At 41.0% G+C, this 20,591-nt stretch overlaps 1 protein-coding gene across 1 annotated transcript in view; it reads right to left on the reverse strand.

Annotated features, from left to right (window-relative positions):
- MMS19 (MMS19 homolog, cytosolic iron-sulfur assembly component) overlaps positions 1 to 20,591 on the reverse strand; it is a gene marked incomplete in the record, with an annotated part of 95,590 nt that overhangs the window by 71,113 nt on the left and 3,886 nt on the right. The window contains 1 exon segment of the mRNA XM_056530857.1: positions 2,750 to 2,798. Within this exon segment, the coding sequence (XP_056386832.1) occupies positions 2,750 to 2,798 (49 nt within the window).

Consider the following 20,591-nt stretch of genomic DNA (forward strand, 5'->3'; position numbering starts at 1 on the left):
GCCGGTGATAGGCTGGAGGCTCTGAGACGTCACAACACCAGGAAGCAGCAATAACAGCGGAGAACAGTGAGGCCGGTTAATCCAGCTAGGGCTTATTTTCGGGGTAGGGTGTATTTTCGGGGAAATAGGGAGATGCAGGCAGATTAAATACACGGGTTTATAACAATTACTATATTATTTGTAATATATATTTTTGTCCAATTACACTATTTTGGGTATGTTTTCATAAGTAACAATTCAGATTACCATTCAAATCACTTCAGGGTAATACTTTGATGTGTGAACACCACCATAGGACCAGTCAGCGCTATGCTGGCAGTCTATAAAGGGTCCATATGACTAATTCTCTACTTTTCTTCCATATGTAAAAAGGTCACAAATCCTGATAAACACAATATCGATCTGTTATTATAAATCTATTTTAAAATAAAGTATATAGAAGTATTTATATTATTGAATCCTGTTCCCATTTAAGATCCATGAATCCAACATTGTTTTCTGTGTGTTCCAAGTCCACTCCACAGATATAACTTATCTCACTAATGAAAAACATATGTGGACTGACCATAAAAAAAGAGTCTTTGCTGCTGTCACTTATATTCTTTGCCTACTGAAGAGGGGGTCTATTGAAGTGCCCTGAAACGCGTCTAGTCTGGATACAGTCTGAATAGAGCATTAGAAATACGCACTGCTCCTCCAGAAGCCGCCACATTGATTGAAACAAACCGTTCATATTTTGATCACACCAGCTGGGAGCCTCACCTACCTACCTACCTGCCGCACAGACACTGTTGTAGGTACAACTATCCCGATCTGGCTTGCTAAGTAGAGGTCCGATACCAACACAGCCGCACGCTGCCGCTACGGACCTCCGATGTGGGAGTCTCTTGCCAGACCCCCGCCGCCAGACGGATTCTAACCATCGCCTACAACACAGCAATTTTACCATAATTGTCGCGTCGCAGTACGGAGACCAGCGGACAGGGTGAGGGACAACCAATTCCTATTAATCTGAACAATCTAGTCTGTCAACCAAGGACTGTTTCACACTATAGCCACATATTTGCCGGACTAACAGTCTATGCCGGACAATCGGCCGATAACCTAACAACTAGGGATCGACAGATATCGTTTTTTTAGGGCCGATACCGATAATCGGTGGAGGTTAGGGCCAATAGCCGATAACTTATACCGATATTCCGGTATAAGTTATCGGCTATTTATCCCCCGCGACACTGCTGCAGATCATTGATTTAAAGCGGGTGCTTTAAATCAATGCACTGCAGTGGCTTTTGAGGTGCCAGAGACCGCCGCCGCCACCCGCTTCTCTCCCCCTGCCTGTCCGGGGGTCCTGAGACCTATCACCGCCACCCCCGCCGCACCTAGGGGTGCCTCCAGCTGTTGCAAAACTTCTACTCCCAGCATGCCCGGACAGCCGTTGGCTGTCCGGGCATGCTGGGAGTTGTAGTTTTGCAACAGCTGGAGGGCCTCAACAGCTGGAGGGCCTACTGTAGGTATAGTATATTATACAGACCCCTGTCCATCCCAGAACCCTGACTCACCTTCCCAGTTGCTGCAGGGACCGTACGGGGAGGGTGGTCCGGGCCATTCATCCTTCCTGTAGTGTCCGGCGGCATTCCGGGTGGAGGGTGAACCGGTCCGGGCTATCCTTCTTCTCCGGGGTCCTCTTCTCCACTCCGGGCAGGCTCCGGCCTAGTAACGCTGCATAGACGCCGCTGCGCAGCAACGCACCTGACGTCATGGCGCAACGGCATCTATGCAGCGTACTAGGCCGGAGCCTGCCCGGAGTGGAGAAGAGGACCCCCCGCAGAAGAAGGACAGCCCGGACTGGTTCACCCTCCACCCAGAATGCCGCCGGACACTACAGGAAGGATGGATGGCACGGACCACCCCCATTACGGGTAAGTTTAATTTTTTTTAATGACTCGGAGGGTGGGGGAGGGGCCCGACCGGTATAGCGGTATGGGCAAAAATCCATACCGTGGGAAAAAAACAAAAAACTGTATCCGGTTCATACCGGTATACCGCCCAGCACTACGGTGGGGGGTGCGGCACGGTGCGGTGGGTCGGTCGCGATGCGGCCGGACAGGTGGGGGGGGGGGGCGTTGCGGGGGCGGGGCATTATCGCCAAGGTAATTGCCGATACCAATAATGCCCAAATCGTGATTATCTGCCGATAATATCGGCCATACCGATAATCTGTCGATCCCTACTAACAACCACCCAAACAGCAGTGCTATATTCAATTCCATATACCATTAGGGCCAATGGTAAAACATTATATACACTATTGCTTTATCAGTCTTATTTTTATTTATGTTTTATCAAATTTATTTTTTTATTGATTTTATATTGTGACAAACATTGTATAATAAATTGTTTTGCATTTCTATCAATCTAACTGACTAATTTTTGTTCATCATGTATCGTTCTTGATGTGTGGTTAATATATTACTATTGAGATTTTTCACTATTGTCGATCAGTGGGGACTGATCATTTTAGCCACATATACCTCGGACGTTGGTTGTGAGCTGCACACACTAGTTTTCTTTCTAATCTACAAATCTGTTTAACTTTCTGGCACCAGTTCATATAAAAAATAAAATAAAAATGTTTTCCAACGGAGTACCCCAAGTTCACTGCGGTTGGAAATCTCCAATGTACGTCCACCACTGCATAAAGTATTATCAAAAAAAGACACATAATCATACCCGAAGCGTGCCTTACCCCAGAGCTTCCACCACCTGTAACACTGAGAACGTCCCATCCTTCACACCTGCAAGAAGAAAAAGAGCCATGTCAAGAAAGCCTGTGTAACTTGAACAAATGGGGAAGCACATCCACAATCAGATAGTTTGTCGGGTGCAAACAGGTCACTGGGTCCCTGGTCGAGTCCAATTGAATACAAAACATAGAAGGATGACTGCAGCAGCTGCCTGTTCATGGAATAAAGTCCCCTTTTCCCTTTTGATAATTTGGAGTGCTGCGGTCATTATATTATATATATATATATATATATATATATATATATATATATATATATATATGCGCCTGCACCATCACTGCAGCCCATACATTTATAGCCCGGCCCGCTCTGTAAATGTGTGGCCCAGGGTGGAGGGCATGAACAAAAGTTAAGGGGTAATTAATATACCGGATATAAGAAGTAGTCATCATGGGGAGTCCGGGGTCTTAGACCCCCACCAATCACTATAATAAATGTGCCTTTCGCTCTCCCCTAGCATTGCTTGGCTATCTTCAGAAAGCCAAGTGTGCAGATTTGTTGAAATCCATCCATGTAGATCGGTGTTTCCCAACCAGGGTGCCTCCAGCTGTTGCAAAAACTTCAACTCCCAGCATGCCCGGACAGCCAAAGCCACATTGGTAGGGAAACACTAATGCACACTGTATGCTCAGCCATTCTTAAAAGGATGTCTACCTGACCCGTCTGTCCGAGCATGCTGGGGGTTGTGGTTCCCTGACAGCTGGGGAGCGACCGGTTGCTGTATTTTGGTAATCCTACAATTCCCTAATACACTCATCTGCTACCCCCAACCTATAAACTTGGGGGATGTATTATATCTATATTCTGAAGTGTACCTGTCAATTAGAAAAACGTGTCACAAATTATGATCGGTCAGGGTCTCAGTGCTGAGCCCCCCATCGGTCAGGAGAACAAGCGCACAGTAGCATGCTTCACTCCCCGGCTTGCTACAATCACTATCCAGCTTCTTTGGATGGCCGCATTATAAAAGTCTATAGGGTTACCCCACACTCATTCTAATGATAGGTGGGGGTCTCAGCACCGAGACCTTGACTAATCAAAACTTATGAGATGTCAAACGTTTTTCTAAATAACAGGGATACTTAAATCATAACCTTACCCAGCAGCTTTCCCTATAAATAAGGTAATGACATAATACAATCTTAGGTTAGCAGATTTTATGACTTTGCTTCCCTCATACGCAGGGCTCGGACACGTGACTAATCCTCGCTGAGCCCGACATGACTCGCATCTCCTGCACACGTTCAGGCAGCATTACTGGGTCATGTCAGGCTGCTGTGACATTGCATAACAGACCATGACTATAATACGACAACACGTACGACAGCAACGACACACGCGACTGCGACAACACACGCGACTGCGACAACACACGCGACTGCGACAACACACGCGACTGCGACAACACACGCGACTGCGACAACTACAAACACAACAACATATATGACTGCGATAACTACAACACAACACGTACGACTGTGATAACTACGATACAACACATACGGCTACGCTAACTACAATATGTGCGACAACTACAACGCGTACAACTACCATAACTACAAAGTATATGACGGCCATAACTACAACGCGTACAACTACCATAACTACAAAGTATATAACTGCCATAACTACAACACGTACAACTACCATAACTACAAAGTATATGACGGCCATAACTACAACGCGTACAACTACCATAACTACAAAGTATATGACTGCCATAACTACAACACGTACAACTACCATAACTACAAAGTATATGACGGCCATAACTACAACGCGTACAACTACCATAACTACAAAGTATATGACGGCCATAACTACAACGCGTACAACTACCATAACTACAAAGTATATGACGGCCATAACTACAACACGTACAACTACAAGTATATGACGGCCATAACTATAACGCGTACAACTACCATAACTACAAAGTATATGACGGCCATAACTACAACGCGTACAACTACCATAACTACAAAGTATATGACGGCCATAACTACAACGCGTACAACTACCATAACTACAAAGTATATGACGGCCATAACTACAACACGTACAACTACCATAACTACAAAGTATATGACTGCCATAACTACAACGCGTACAACTACCATAACTACAAAGTATATGACGGCCATAACTACAACGCGTACAACTACCATAACTACAAAGTATATGACTGCCATAACTACAACACGTACAACTACCATAACTACAAAGTATATAACTGCCATAACTACAACACGTACAACTACCATAACTACAAAGTATATGACTGCCATAACTACAACGCGTACAACTACCATAACTACAAAGTATATGACGGCCATAACTACAACACGTACAACTACCATAACTACAAAGTATATAACTGCCATAACTACAACACGTACAACTACCATAACTACAAAGTATATGACGGCCATAACTACAACACGTACAACTACCATAACTACAAAGTATATAACTGCCATAACTACAACACGTACAACTACCATAACTACAAAGTATATGACGACCATAACTACAACACGTACAACTACCATAACTACAAAGTATATGACGGCCATAACTACAACACGTACAACTACCATAACTACAAAGTATATGACGGCCATAACTACAACACGTACAACTACCATAACTACAAAGTATATAACTGCCATAACTACAACACGTACAACTACCATAACTACAAAGTATATGACGGCCATAACTACAACACGTACAACTACCATAACTACAAAGTATATAACTGCCATAACTACAACACGTACAACTACCATAACTACAAAGTATATGACGGCCATAACTACAACACGTACAACTACCATAACTACAAAGTATATGACGGCCATAACTACAACACGTACAACTACCATAACTACAAAGTATATGACGGCCATAACTACAACACGTACAACTACCATAACTACAAAGTATATGACTGCCATAACTACAACGCGTACAACTACCATAACTACAAAGTATATGACTGCCATAACTACAACGCGTACAACTACCATAACTACAAAGTATATGACTGCCATAACTACAACACGTACAACTACCATAACTACAAAGTATATGACGGCCATAACTACAACGCGTACAACTACCATAACTACAAAGAATATAACTGCCATAACTACAACACATACAACTACCATAACTACAAAGTATATGACTGCCATAACTACAACGCGTACAACTACCATAACTACAAAGTATATGACGGCCATAACTACAACGCGTACAACTACCATAACTACAAAGTATATGACGGCCATAACTACAACACGTACAACTACCATAACTACAAAGAATATAACTGCCATAACTACAACGCGTACAACTACCATAACTACAAAGTATATGACTGCCATAACTACAACGCGTACAACTACCATAACTACAAAGTATATGACGGCCATAACTACAACGCGTACAACTACCATAACTACAAAGTATATGACGGCCATAACTACAACACGTACAACTACCATAACTACAAAGTATATGACGGCCATAACTACAACACGTACAACTACCATAACTACAAAGTATATGACGGCCATAACTACAACACGTACAACTACCATAACTACAAAGTATATGACGGCCATAACTACAACACGTACAACTACCATAACTAAAAAGTATATGACTGCCATAACTACAACACGTACAACTACCATAACTACAAAGTATATGACGGCCATAACTACAACACGTACAACTACCATAACTACAAAGTATATAACTGCCATAACTACAACACGTACAACTACCATAACTACAAAGTATATAACTGCCATAACTACAACACGTACAACTACCATAACTACAAAGTATATGACGGCCATAACTACAACACGTACAACTACCATAACTACAAAGAATATAACTGCCATAACTACAACGCGTACAACTACCATAACTACAAAGTATATGACTGCCATAACTACAACGCGTACAACTACCATAACTACAAAGTATATGACTGCCATAACTACAACACGTACAACTACCATAACTACAAAGTATATGACGGCCATAACTACAACGCGTACAACTACCATAACTACAAAGTATATGACGGCCATAACTACAACACGTACAACTACCATAACTACAAAGTATATGACGGCCATAACTACAACACGTACAACTACCATAACTACAAAGTATATGACGGCCATAACTACAACGCGTACAACTACCATAACTACAAAGTATATGACGGCCATAACTACAACGCGTACAACTACCATAACTACAAAGTATATGACGGCCATAACTACAACACGTACAACTACCATAACTACAAAGTATATGACTGCCATAACTACAACGCGTACAACTACCATAACTACAAAGTATATGACTGCCATAACTACAACGCGTACAACTACCATAACTACAAAGTATATGACGGCCATAACTACAACACGTACAACTACCATAACTACAAAGTATATGACGGCCATAACTACAACGCGTACAACTACCATAACTACAAAGTATATGACGGCCATAACTACAACACGTACAACTACCATAACTACAAAGTATATGACTGCCATAACTACAACACGTACAACTACCATAACTACAAAGTATATGACGGCCATAACTACAACGCGTACAACTACCATAACTACAAAGTATATGACGGCCATAACTACAACGCGTACAACTACCATAACTACAAAGTATATGACTGCCATAACTACAACACGTACAACTACCATAACTACAAAGTATATGACGGCCATAACTACAACACGTACAACTACCATAACTACAAAGTATATGACGGCCATAACTACAACACGTACAACTACCATAACTACAAAGTATATGACGGCCATAACTACAACACGTACAACTACCATAACTACAAAGTATATGACGGCCATAACTACAACGCGTACAACTACCATAACTACAAAGTATATGACGGCCATAACTACAACACGTACAACTACCATAACTACAAAGTATATGACGGCCATAACTACAACGCGTACAACTACCATAACTACAAAGTATATGACTGCCATAACTACAACGCGTACAACTACCATAACTACAAAGTATATGACTGCCATAACTACAACGCGTACAACTACCATAACTACAAAGTATATGACTGCCATAACTACAACACGTACAACTACCATAACTACAAAGTATATGACGGCCATAACTACAACACGTACAACTACCATAACTACAAAGTATATGACTGCCATAACTACAACACGTACAACTACCATAACTACAAAGTATATGACTGCCATAACTACAACGCGTACAACTACCATAACTACAAAGTATATGACTGCCATAACTACAACACGTACAACTACCATAACTACAAAGTATATGACGGCCATAACTACAACACGTACAACTACCATAACTACAAAGTATATGACGGCCATAACTACAACACGTACAACTACCATAACTACAAAGTATATGACGGCCATAACTACAACACGTACAACTACCATAACTACAAAGTATATGACTGCCATAACTACAACGCGTACAACTACCATAACTACAAAGTATATGACGGCCATAACTACAACGCGTACAACTACCATAACTACAAAGTATATGACGGCCATAACTACAACGCGTACAACTACCATAACTACAAAGTATATGACGGCCATAACTACAACGCGTACAACTACCATAACTACAAAGTATATGACTGCCATAACTACAACGCGTACAACTACCATAACTACAAAGTATATGACGGCCATAACTACAACGCGTACAACTACCATAACTACAAAGTATATGACGGCCATAACTACAACACGTACAACTACCATAACTACAAAGTATATGACGGCCATAACTACAACGCGTACAACTACCATAACTACAAAGTATATGACTGCCATAACTACCATAACTACAACACGTACAACTACCATAACTACAAAGTATATGACTGCCATAACTACCATAACTACAAAGTATATGACTGCCATAACTACAACACGTACAACTACCATAACTACAAAGTATATGACTGCCATAACTACAACGCGTACAACTACCATAACTACAAAGTATATGACGGCCATAACTACAACACGTACAAACTACCATAACTACAAAGTATATGACTGCCATAACTACAACGCGTACAACTACCATAACTACAAAGTATATGACGGCCATAACTACAACACGTACAACTACCATAACTACAAAGTATATGACTGCCATAACTACAACACGTACAACTACCATAACTACAAAGTATATGACGGCCATAACTACAACGCGTACAACTACCATAACTACAAAGTATATGACTGCCATAACTACAACACGTACAACTACCATAACTACAAAGTATAATGACTGCCATAACTACAACGCGTACAACTACCATAACTACAAAGTATATGACTGCCATAACTACAACACGTACAACTACCATAACTACAAAGTATATGACGGCCATAACTACAACGCGTACAACTACCATAACTACAAAGTATATGACGGCCATAACTACAACGCGTACAACTACCATAACTACAAAGTATATGACGGCCATAACTACAACGCGTACAACTACCATAACTACAAAGTATATGACGGCCATAACTACAACACGTACAACTACCATAACTACAAAGTATATGACGGCCATAACTACAACGCGTACAACTACCATAACTACAAAGTATATGACGGCCATAACTACAACGCGTACAACTACCATAACTACAAAGTATATGACTGCCATAACTACAACACGTACAACTACCATAACTACAAAGTATATGACTGCCATAACTACAACGCGTACAACTACCATAACTACAAAGTATATGACTGCCATAACTACAACACGTACAACTACCATAACTACAAAGTATATGACGGCCATAACTACAACACGTACAACTACCATAACTACAAAGTATATGACTGCCATAACTACAACGCGTACAACTACCATAACTACAAAGTATATGACTGCCATAACTACAACACGTACAACTACCATAACTACAAAGTATATGACGGCCATAACTACAACGCGTACAACTACCATAACTACAAAGTATATGACTGCCATAACTACAACGCGTACAACTACCATAACTACAAAGTATATGACGGCCATAACTACAACACGTACAACTACCATAACTACAAAGTATATGACTGCCATAACTACAACACGTACAACTACCATAACTACAAAGTATATGACGGCCATAACTACAACACGTACAACTACCATAACTACAAAGTATATGACTGCCATAACTACAACACGTACAACTACCATAACTACAAAGTATATGACTGCCATAACTACAACACGTACAACTACCATAACTACAAAGTATATGACTGCCATAACTACAACACGTACAACTACCATAACTACAAAGTATATGACTGCCATAACTACAACACGTACAACTACCATAACTACAAAGTATATGACTGCCATAACTACAACACGTACAACTACCATAACTACAAAGTATATGACGGCCATAACTACAACGCGTACAACTACCATAACTACAAAGTATATGACTGCCATAACTACAACGCGTACAACTACCATAACTACAAGTATATGACGGCCATAACTACAACACGTACAACTACCATAACTACAAAGTATATGACTGCCATAACTACAACACGTACAACTACCATAACTACAAAGTATATGACGGCCATAACTACAACACGTACAACTACCATAACTACAAAGTATATGACTGCCATAACTACAACACGTACAACTACCATAACTACAAAGTATATGACTGCCATAACTACAACGCGTACAACTACCATAACTACAAAGTATATGACGGCCATAACTACAACACGTACAACTACCATAACTACAAAGTATATGACGGCCATAACTACAACGCGTACAACTACCATAACTACAAAGTATATGACTGCCATAACTACAACGCGTACAACTACCATAACTACAAAGTATATGACGGCCATAACTACAACGCGTACAACTACCATAACTACAAAGTATATGACTGCCATAACTACAACGCGTACAACTACCATAACTACAAAGTATATGACTGCCATAACTACAACACGTACAACTACCATAACTACAAAGTATATGACGGCCATAACTACAACGCGTACAACTACCATAACTACAAAGTATATGACGGCCATAACTACAACACGTACAACTACCATAACTACAAAGTATATGACGGCCATAACTACAACACATACAACTACCATAACTACAAAGTATATGACTGCCATAACTACAACACATACAACTACCATAACTACAAAGTATATGACGGCCATAACTACAACACGTACAACTACCATAACTACAAAGTATATGACGGCCATAACTACAACACGTACAACTACCATAACTACAAAGTATATGACTGCCATAACTACAACACGTACAACTACCATAACTACAAAGTATATGACTGCCATAACTACAACACGTACAACTACCATAACTACAAAGTATATGACGGCCATAACTACAACACGTACAACTACCATAACTACAAAGTATATGACTGCCATAACTACAACACGTACAACTACCATAACTACAAAGTATATGACTGCCATAACTACAACACGTACAACTACCATAACTACAAAGTATATGACGGCCATAACTACAACACGTACAACTACCATAACTACAAAGTATATGACTGCCATAACTACAACACGTACAACTACCATAACTACAAAGTATATGACGGCCATAACTACAACACGTACAACTACCATAACTACAAAGTATATGACTGCCATAACTACAACACGTACAACTACCATAACTACAAAGTATATGACGGCCATAACTACAACGCGTACAACTACAAAGTATATGACTGCCATAACTACAACACGTACAACTACCATAACTACAAAGTATATGACTGCCATAACTACAACACGTACAACTACCATAACTACAAAGTATATGACTGCCATAACTACAACACGTACAACTACCATAACTACAAAGTATATGACGGCCATAACTACAACGCGTACAACTACCATAACTACAAAGTATATGACTGCCATAACTACAACGCGTACAACTACCATAACTACAAAGTATATGACGGCCATAACTACAACACGTACAACTACCATAACTACAAAGTATATGACTGCCATAACTACAACACGTACAACTACCATAACTACAAGTATATGACGGCCATAACTACAACGCGTACAACTACCATAACTACAAAGTATATGACGGCCATAACTACAACACGTACAACTACCATAACTACAAAGTATATGACGGCCATAACTACAACGCGTACAACTACCATAACTACAAAGTATATGACTGCCATAACTACAACGCGTACAACTACCATAACTACAAAGTATATGACGGCCATAACTACAACGCGTACAACTACCATAACTACAAAGTATATGACTGCCATAACTACAACGCGTACAACTACCATAACTACAACACGTACAACTACCATAACTACAAAGTATATGACGGCCATAACTACAACGCGTACAACTACCATAACTACAAAGTATATGACGGCCATAACTACAACGCGTACAACTACCATAACTACAAAGTATATGACGGCCATAACTACAACACGTACAACTACCATAACTACAAAGTATATGACTGCCATAACTACAACGCGTACAACTACCATAACTACAAAGTATATGACGGCCATAACTACAACACGTACAACTACCATAACTACAAAGTATATGACGGCCATAACTACAACACGTACAACTACCATAACTACAAAGTATATGACGGCCATAACTACAACACGTACAACTACCATAACTACAAAGTATATGACGGCCATAACTACAACGCGTACAACTACCATAACTACAAAGTATATAACTGCCATAACTACAACACGTACAACTACCATAACTACAAAGTATATGACGGCCATAACTACAACACGTACAACTACCATAACTACAAAGTATATGACGGCCATAACTACAACGCGTACAACTACCATAACTACAAAGTATATGACGGCCATAACTACAACACATACAACTACCATAACTACAAAGTATATGACTGCCATAACTACAACACATACAACTACCATAACTACAAAGTATATGACGGCCATAACTACAACACGTACAACTACCATAACTACAAAGTATATGACGGCCATAACTACAACGCATACAACTACCATAACTACAAAGTATATGACTGCCATAACTACAACACGTACAACTACCATAACTACAAAGTATATGACTGCCATAACTACAACACGTACAACTACCATAACTACAAAGTATATGACGGCCATAACTACAACACGTACAACTACCATAACTACAAAGTATATGACTGCCATAACTACAACACGTACAACTACCATAACTACAAAGTATATGACTGCCATAACTACAACATGTACAATTACCATAACTACAAAGTATATGACGGCCATAACTACAACGCGTACAACTACCATAACTACAAAGTATATGACGGCCATAACTACAACGTGTACAACTACCATAACTACAAAGTATATGATGGCCATAACTACAACACGTACAACTACCATAACTACAAAGTATATGACTGCCATAACTACAACACGTACAACTACCATAACTACAAAGTATATGACGGCCATAACTACAACGCGTACAACTACCATAACTACAAAGTATATGACGGCCATAACTACAACACATACAACTACCATAACTACAAAGTATATGACGGCCATAACTACAACACATACAACTACCATAACTACAAAGTATATGACGGCCATAACTACAACACATACAACTACCATAACTACAAAGTATATGACGGCCATAACTACAACGCGTACAACTACCATAACTACAAAGTATATGACTGCCATAACTACAACACGTACAACTACCATAACTACAAAGTATATGACGGCCATAACTACAACACGTACAACTACCATAACTACAAAGTATATAACTGCCATAACTACAACGCGTACAACTACCATAACTACAAAGTATATGACGGCCATAACTACAACGCGTACAACTACCATAACTACAAAGTATATGACGGCCATAACTACAACACGTACAACTACCATAACTACAAAGTATATGACTGCCATAACTACAACACGTACAACTACCATAACTACAAAGTATATGACGGCCATAACTACAACGCGTACAACTACCATAACTACAAAGTATATGACGGCCATAACTACAACGCGTACAACTACCATAACTACAAAGTATATGACGGCCATAACTACAACACGTACAACTACCATAACTACAAAGTATATGACGGCCATAACTACAACGCGTACAACTACCATAACTACAAAGTATATGACGGCCATAACTACAACACGTACAACTACCATAACTACAAAGTATATGACGGCCATAACTACAACGCGTACAACTACCATAACTACAAAGTATATGACGGCCATAACTACAACACGTGCGAATATAACAAGAAATTTTCAGTTGGAAAAACCACATCCAATACAAACTCTGATGTGCAAGTTGTTTTTTTTTCTTTGTGTGTCAGCAGAGAGCACTGTTGTCAGACTGGAAAGACCTACACAACTTCCTGTGGAGCATAGAGCAGCTGATAAGTACTGGAAGGATTAATTTTTATATGGAAGTAATTTACAAATCTCTTTAGTTTTTTTTTGGCACCAGTGGATCTGAAGTGCCCCTTTAAGAGCTGGAAGGAAACTGAAGCCAGAACCAATCCTATTGCTGGGGGTCCTTCCTGGCATTCAGCGTGTCGGACCGGTCCAGATGCCGGATATGAAAATGCATTTTGCAGCGTTTTCCTATCTGGCTCAGAACTTTTAATTGCAAAGAAGGGTGAAAAGGCTGGAGGAGAAGTCATGCATTTTTGCAGGGACTGATGCACTAGCGAGGTGTGAACCCGACCTTGGCAAACTGTTTTTTGTACTAGTGCAGGAAATAGATTGTTACTTAAAGGACAACTGTAGTGGTCAGAAATCCCTGCCCAAATGTTCCCCAAACAAAAGTTATACAATTCAGTGAATTAGTCCTATTTACCTATATGCAGCCGTTTCTGAGATATTAGAGTTGCCAGCATAGCCCAGTAGTCCTGCGTCCGTCCCCTATTCATTACATTGCAGCCGCCATCTTGGGGACGGAGATGTCTTCCTCCCAGCAGTGTTTGTGCTCCCCCTAGCCTCTGTCAGCTCCTCCCTGCTTATGCATATGCATGAGCGGGTGCTTTCTGAGGCAGCCATAGGCTCATCCTCAGAAACGCCCCTATCTGTAAGATTGAAGCAGGGGGAGAATGAGGACGTCCACAGCTCCTCCCCCCTCCCCTGCTCTGTCTACATAGGACCTCACTTATCACCGGGAGGATTCAAGTTATCATGGGGGAAACACAGAGCAAACCACAGAGCAGGGAGGGGGGGACGTGTGTGTGAAGGAGACATATTACACTGCACGGGCTGGTGGTGTATACAGGGAATAAATATCATACTGGGGGGGGGGGGACTACTGAATGACACATGCTGGGAGTTGTAGTCCCTGTTGTGTGTGTGTATGCCAGTGTTTCCCAACCAGGGAATGCTGGGAGTAGTAGTTTTGCAACATCTGGAGGCACCCTGGTTGGGAAACACTGGTGTAAGAACTACAACTCCCAGGAGACTACAGAGATACAATACAGGTGTTGGTGAACTACAACTCCCAGCCAGGAGACTACAGAGATACAATATAGGTGTTGGTGAACTACAACTCCCAGCCAGGAGACTACAGAGATACAATACAGGTGTTGGTGAACTACAACTCCCAGGAGACTACAGAGATACAATAGAGGTGTTTGTGAACTACAACTCCCAGGAGACTACAGAGATACAATAGAGGTGTTGGTGAACTACAACTCCCAGGAGACTCCTGATACAATAGAGGTGTTGGTGAACTACAACTCCCAGGAGACTACAGAGATACAATAGAGGTGTTGGTGAACTACAACACCCAGGAGACTACAGAGATACAATAGAGGTGTTGGTGAACTACAACTCCCAGGAGACTACAGAGATACAATAGAGGTGTTGGTGAACTACAACTCCCAGGAGACTACAGAGATACAGTAGAGGTGTTGGTGAACTACAACTCCCAGGAGACTACAGAGATACAGTAGAGGTGTTGGTGAACTACAACTCCCAGGAGACTACAGAGATACAATATAGGTGTTTGTGAACTACAACTCCCAGGAGACTCCTGATACAGTAGAGGTGTTGGTGAACTACAACTCCTTTATACACTCAAACAGCAGAAAGCTGACAGGGCATGCTGGGATTTGTAGTCTTGCAACAGCTGGAGGCACCACTGGAATTCCCAGCATGCCCGAACAGCATATAAAATAACTGGGCATGCTTGGAGTTGTAGTTGTGAAAAAGATGGAGGGACCCCTATCAGGACAGTTTTATAGACAAACAATTAAGTTTTTTTACCATTTTTCCTTTCACTCTCCACTCCCCACACTACAGTGAGCACGGAGGCAGCTGCTTCATCATTGGACAGGAGCAGCATGGGGAGGGGGAGATGAGCAGAAGGGGAGGGTGTATGCATAGGGAAGGGAGATGGGGGCGTTACAATATAATAATTTGCTCGGGGGGATAGAACAGGGGGAGGGCAGCAGCTTACAGGAAGTAAGCACAAGGCATGATGGGAGATGTAGTTTTACTTTCACTTCTCCTCCGTAATTCGTGTGCTGATAACGGGAGAACGACTGGGCCAATTTTGATGGGGGGGGGGACATCGTTGGAAAGGTCTTTCAAAGACCTATTAAATGAGGTAAAAAAAAGTTTTTTTGCCCAGCACTGCAGATGTCCTTTAAACAAAAAACAAGACAGCGACATACAGGAAACTGACCACAGAGAGCTGACACCCTCATATTACAGGGATCTCTATCAATCCACACTGATCCCATTACATTTATCTGTAGAAGTAATCAAACTATTAAAACTTGTTTAAAAAAAAAAAAAAAAAAAACTCCCCCCCCCCCCCCCCAAAAAAAAATAAAATTTAAAAATAAAGAACAAGAATAAAAAGAATAAATAACAAGAACAACAATAACTGGGGTACCCACCACCAGACGCAGTACGAATACCCTTTTACTTCCTATACATGACCGGTGTCTGGCAGCGTCACTAACCCGGTGCCGTAGTGCAGCATCAGCAGCCTCTCCTATGCTACAACTTTTTAGGCTGCATTCACACCACATTTTTGCAATACAATTCCTATATACGTTCTCAATGTGAAAACCGTACGGAACCATATTGAAAACTGTATACATTGACTCTCCACTGAAAACTGTATGCCAAAAGATGCATCCGGTTGTGTCCGTTTTGCGTCTCATATGGTTTTGTCAGTTTTTTTTCCCCGTACCCAAAACTGTAGTCTAGCACGTTTTTTGGTCCGTGTGAAAAACTGTATTAGGGGGCATGCTCACCACGTTTTTGCAATACAGTTCCTGTATCAGGTTTTTGAGGAAAAACGGATTCCTCAAAACCGGACTAAACTGTATCAAAACGTGTGTACAAATTTTAAGCCATATACGGACCGTATACGGTTTGAAAAATGATGTCCGGTTGCATCCGATTTTTAAGAAAAAAAACCATAAGTTTTTAACTTTTCACTCCATTTTGAATAAAGTTTCACTTGTTTGATTGAAATTCCAAGAAAAAAAAAAACTGTGCGAAGTAAAAAACCGTATGGTGAAAACCTGATGGAACCTTATGCACATATGGTTCTGTACGGTTCCCATTGACTCCCATGTTAAAAAAAAATGTATACCGTTTAATACAGTTTTTCACCCGGACCAAAAAACGTGGTAGACTACAGTTTTGGTTACGGGTAAAAAAACTGGACAAAACCGTACAGGATGCAAAACGGACTAAACCGGATGATGCGTTTGACATTCGGTTTACAATGTTAAGTCAATGCATACAGTTTTCTATACAGTTCCGTACAGTTTTTAACTTGAAACCATATACTGGAATTGTATAGCAAAAACGTGGTGTGCATGCACCGTTAACCCCTTAAGGACCCAGCGTTTTTCTGTTTTTGCATTTTCATTTTTCCCTCATCACCTTCTAAAAATCATAACGCTTTAAATTTTGCACCTAAAAATACATATTATGGCTTATTTTCTGCGTCACCAATTCTACTTTGCAGTGACATCAGTCATTTTACCCAAAAATTCACGGCGAAACGGGAAAAAAAAATCATTGTGCTACAATATCGAAGAAAAACGCCATTTTGTAACTTTTGGGGGCTTCCGTTTCTACACAGTGCATATTTCGGTAAAAATGACACATTCTCTTTATTCTGTAGGTCCATACGATTAAAATGATCCCCTACTTCTATAGGTTGGATATTGTCAGACTTCTGGAAAAAATCATAACTACATGCAGGAAAATTTATATGTTAAAAATTCTCATCTTCTGACCCCTATAACTTTTTTATTTTTCCACGTAAGGGGCGGTTTGAGGGCTCATTTTTTGCGCCGTGTTCTGAAGTTTTTAGTGGTACCATTTTTGTATTGATCGGACTTTTTGATCGCTTTTTATTCATTTTTTCATGATATAACAAGTGACCAAAAATACACTATTTTGGACTTTGGAATTTTTTTGCGCGCACGCCATTGACCGTACGATTTAATTAATGATATATTTTTATAATTCGGACATTTTCGCACGCGGTGATACCACATATGTTTATTTTTATTTACACAGGTTTTTTTTTATGGGAAAAGGGGGGTGATTCAAACTTTTATTAGGGAAGGGGTTAAATGACCTTTGTTAACTTTTTTTTTGCAGTGTTATAGCTCCCATAGGGACCTATAACACTGCACACACTGATCTCTTATGCTCCCATAGGGACCTATAACACTGCACACACTGATCTCTTATGCTCCCATAGGGACCTATAACACTGCACACACTGATCTCTTATGCTCCCATAGGGACCTATAACACTGCACACACTGATCATTGTTATCCCATAGGGACCTATAACACTGCACACACTGATCTCTTATGCTCCCATAGGGACCTATAGCACTGCACACACTGATCTCTTATGCTCCCATAGGGACCTATAACATTGCACACACTGATCTCTTATGCTCCCATAGGGACCTATAACACTGCACACACTGATCTCTTATGCTCCCATAGGGACCTATAACACTGCACACACTGATCATTGTTATCCCATAGGGACCTATAACACTGCACACACTGATCATTGTTATCCCATAGGGACCTATAACACTGCACACACTGATCATTGTTATCCCATAGGGACCTATAACACTGCACACACTGATCATTGTTATCCCATAGGGACCTATAACACTGCACACACTGATCTCTTATGCTCCCATAGGGACCTATAACACTGCACACACTGATCTCTTATGCTCCCATAGGGACCTATAACACTGCACACACTGATCTCTTATGCTCCCATAGGGACCTATAGCACTGCACACACTGATCTCTTATGCTCCCATAGGGACCTATAACACTGCACACACTGATCTCTTATGCTCCCATAGGGACCTATAACACTGCACACACTGATCTCTTATGCTCCCATAGGGACCTATAACACTGCACACACTGATCATTGTTATCCCATAGGGACCTATAACACTGCACACACTGATCATTGTTATCCCATAGGGACCTATAACACTGCACACACTGATCATTGTTATCCCATAGGGACCTATAACACTGCACACACTGATCATTGTTATCCCATAGGGACCTATAACACTGCACACACTGATCTCTTATGCTCCCATAGGGACCTATAACACTGCACACACTGATCTCTTATGCTCCCATAGGGACCTATAACACTGCACACACTGATCTCTTATGCTCCCATAGGGACCTATAACACTGCACACACTGATCTCTTATGCTCCCATAGGGACCTATAACACTGCACACACTGATCATTGTTATCCCATAGGGACCTATAACACTGCACACACTGATCTCTTATGCTCCCATAGGGACCTATAACACTGCACACACTGATCTCTTATGCTCCCATAGGGACCTATAACACTGCACACACTGATCTCTTATGCTCCCATAGGGACCTATAACACTGCACACACTGATCTCTTATGCTCCCATAGGGACCTATAACACTGCACACACTGATCATTGTTATCCCATAGGGACCTATAACACTGCACACACTGATCATTGTTATCCCATAGGGACCTATAACACTGCACACACTGATCATTGTTATCCCATAGGGACCTATAACACTGCACACACTGATCATTGTTATCCCATAGGGAGCTATAACACTGCACACACTGATCTCTTATGCTCCCATAGGGACCTATAACACTGCACACACTGATCTCTTATGCTCCCATAGGGACCTATAACACTGCACACACTGATCTCTTATGCTCCCATAGGGACCTATAACACTGCACACACTGATCTCTTATGCTCCCATAGGGACCTATAACACTGCACACACTGATCTCTTATGCTCCCATAGGGACCTATAACACTGCACACACTGATCTCTTATGCTCCCATAGGGACCTATAACACTGCACACACTGATCTCTTATGCTCCCATAGGGACCTATAACACTGCACACAC

The sequence above is a fragment of the Hyla sarda genome, chromosome 7 (assembly GCF_029499605.1).
Source record: "Hyla sarda isolate aHylSar1 chromosome 7, aHylSar1.hap1, whole genome shotgun sequence".
NCBI classification, from domain to species: Eukaryota; Metazoa; Chordata; class Amphibia; order Anura; family Hylidae; genus Hyla; species Hyla sarda.